We start from the raw sequence: 2,815 nt of genomic DNA on the forward strand, positions 1-2,815 counted from the left end.
TTAGGCAGAGGAGGTTCGATCTCTTGGAAAATCTGAGAACAGTCCTCTGACCAGCTCTCCTCAGCTTTCCTCGAAGGCCTCTGCTTTCCTGGTTGCCACAGGCTAAAATAAATATTAAATATATGTCACTATTTAATGACAAGCTATCAAATCCTTATAATCCAGTGTCGAATCCAGTCAAATCCTCATCTACTGCTCTTTGTAGATGAGGGGGAAAGCTGAAGATCGATGGTTTAGCTCCATCCCTAATCCTCTCAATTGGACCTGTCCTGTCAAAGGTGTTCACGGAGTCTGGTCTTTAGACCAGTGGGAGATGCAGGTACTGCATAGGCGGGGTTCCTCTCAATTTGACCTGTCCTGTCAAAGTCCTCCGGCTTGAAGTGTTCATTGCATAGCACGGAGGACTCGCTTGTGGAAAAACCTTCTCTTCTTAGAGCTACTTCCCACTGCCTCCTCAACTCTTTGTTTTTGGGAAACCTTCAATGTGTGAAAAGAGTTAGCTAACGTCAGCTAGCCAACTACTAACGGTTAACGTTAAATTAGATTCATGCCGCTTAGCCGAAACGAGTAGGTCGGCACAAGAGTCAGTTTTGAGAAAAAAACGGCAATAGAAATGAATATCTCGATTACGGGCAATTTAGTTTATGATATATAATTTACCATACGCTAAAACTATATAAGAAAGAATGTAACATTTCTGGTTTCCTCGACTCACAGCTAAATAGCGATATCGCTAGCTATTAATAGTCTGACTCCGACGGTCAATTACTGTCAAGTTGTGTCAACATAATGTTTTAATGACCAAATACAACCAGATCAGTGTCAGTCAACAACTTTCAGTCTTACCTGTGAAAAGTAATTCCCCGAGACCTATTTTCAATTGTACGGCGGTTTGTACAGCCCCAAGCAGCACACGACTGAGGCATTTTCTCGAGTCCACTTATGAGAATGATAGAAAAGACGCCCGCACCAAGATGGTGGCGACGTTGACGTACGATCCAGCGGCCAATGAGGCGTCTAGGCATTTATATGTCTATGATAAAAACATCCCGCGATATCGCTCCGAGGTCTAACTCCAGTGATTCGCAATACGCGCTTTAAAGTCCCGTTCTGAATCGAATGATTTGCGATACGCGATCCGATTGGAGCGCTTCTAAACGGTGAATCATTTTGTGACTCGAATGGATTAACTCAGGGCTGTCCAAACTCGGCCCTGGAGGGCCGGTGTCCTGCAGAGTTTATTTCTAACTTGCCTCAACACACCTGACTGGAAGTTTCTATGCTTAGTAAGAGCTTGATTAGCTTCAGGTGTGTTTAATTAGGGTTGGAGCTAAACTCTGCAGGACACCGGCCCTCCAGGACCGAGTTTGCACAGCCCTGGTTTAACTGATTCTGAGTTTCAAAAAGCTCTGTTGATACTGTGTTCTTTGCTCGCTTTCTCTATATAATTTATTTGTTGCTTGAGTGGAAATTAAATCATTACAATTAATAGGCCTAACTTACAATGTTTTCATAGATTGTGATTACGTTAAATACAGTTCCCATCGTATTAAAAACATTTCATGACATGACACCCATTATATGGTACTTGCCTAAAAAGACGGGTTTATGATGTGTGTTATTAACAGATTACACTAACATTAGGTTACTTAGGCTATAGCCTTACCCCTTACCTTCCACCTATGGAAGAGAGAAAAATGTTTTCCTTCTCCACGGAGAGAGAATTTTATTTTTCAAAAGCATTTGTAGTCATTAATTTATTTGAATACCACATCATTGCCCTTGATATCATCTACAGTACACATCTGATCTTGATATGTGGCATTGGATAGTTATCAAGAGGGACTGAATAAAAAAGAGAGATGCAGAGAAAATAATAGTGCCTTCATATTCTCTGTTCAATAATAGTGAGAATCCAGGACAAAGAAAAATACTTTTGGGTAATGATTTACTGATTAGTTTATCCATTAAAATAAATCATCACCAGCTCAACAATACCATAAAATCAGCATTTGCTTTAATTTCATTTACACTTTAAGCCTTAAGAAACAAGACTGGAAATAATGACCAAATATAGCTTTCCTGACATAAATCATGTTGCAGAAGAAAGTATGTTGTTATCCCTTTACATATAAGATTAGGTTTTATTCTCACTCATTCCTCACATAATGTACATGAGCACCAATAACCCCATTTTGAAGGGCTCCATCAACATGTGTCATTTGGTCATCAAAAAATATGTAAGGAATGATTGCTTTCAGCACAGGCCCTTTATGGGCACCACTCAGAAAGAATACCTCATTTATCTCCAGATTGTTCTCCTGAAGAGTCTTTAGGGCTCTGATTCCAGGACTTGTTGTGCCGCGTGATGTTACCAAGTAGGTACGGATTGGACTCTTTTGGTTTCTTTAATTGAACAACTTCTGGAGAAGTACCAATGCTTTAAAAAAACTCTTTTAGAGGACCCTGCAAAATAATTTAACAATATATATGTGTGTGTGTGTGTGTGTGTGTGTGTGTGTTTTAATTGATTTATTTCTATATATTATATTTATTTATTTCTGATGTTGAAGGAAGAATTTATAACTGGGTTTTAAGTTATATTAAAGTTATTTTGGATTTTAACTAAAATATTTTGTTAATAAAATAAAATTATTTTTTTAAAATAAAATAATGCAGTTTTTTAAGAATTAAAAATAATCAGATTTTGGAGTTTGACAATGAACACATTGCAATCATGCTTGGGACGACCCACATAAACGAGCAAAAATGCTTTACATGTCTTGAAATAATAATTTCTAAACATTAAACATTG

General features: G+C 38.0%; 1 protein-coding gene across 1 annotated transcript; it reads right to left on the reverse strand.

The window, feature by feature from the left end:
- Positions 1 to 7: 7 nt before the first annotated feature.
- On the reverse strand, positions 8 to 952 carry LOC107548609 (THAP domain-containing protein 6-like). Its single transcript, XM_016229363.1, has 4 exons — positions 847 to 952; positions 353 to 477; positions 197 to 264; positions 8 to 102 (listed from the first exon to the last, which is right to left on the reverse strand). Exons 1-4 carry the CDS (start codon positions 924 to 926, stop codon positions 61 to 63), a joined length of 315 nt encoding a protein of 104 aa, XP_016084849.1. The 5' UTR covers positions 927 to 952; the 3' UTR covers positions 8 to 60.
- Between the last annotated feature and the right edge of the window lie 1,863 nt (positions 953 to 2,815).

The sequence above is a fragment of the Sinocyclocheilus grahami genome, unplaced genomic scaffold (genome assembly GCF_001515645.1).
Source record: "Sinocyclocheilus grahami isolate Dianchi unplaced genomic scaffold, SAMN03320097.WGS_v1.1 scaffold351.1, whole genome shotgun sequence".
NCBI classification, from domain to species: Eukaryota; Metazoa; Chordata; class Actinopteri; order Cypriniformes; family Cyprinidae; genus Sinocyclocheilus; species Sinocyclocheilus grahami.

Coding starts and splice junctions, on each gene's coding strand:
- LOC107548609 (XM_016229363.1), bottom strand. CDS start 926: ATGCCTCAGTCGTGTGCTGCTTGGGGCTGTACAAACCGCCGTACAATT. Junction 478..846: donor CGGGGAATTACTTTTCACAG/GTAAGACTGAAA, acceptor CACACATTGAAG/GTTTCCCAAAAACAAAGAGT. Junction 103..196: donor TTCCCCCTCATCTACAAAGA/GCAGTAGATGAG, acceptor TATTTATTTTAG/CCTGTGGCAACCAGGAAAGC.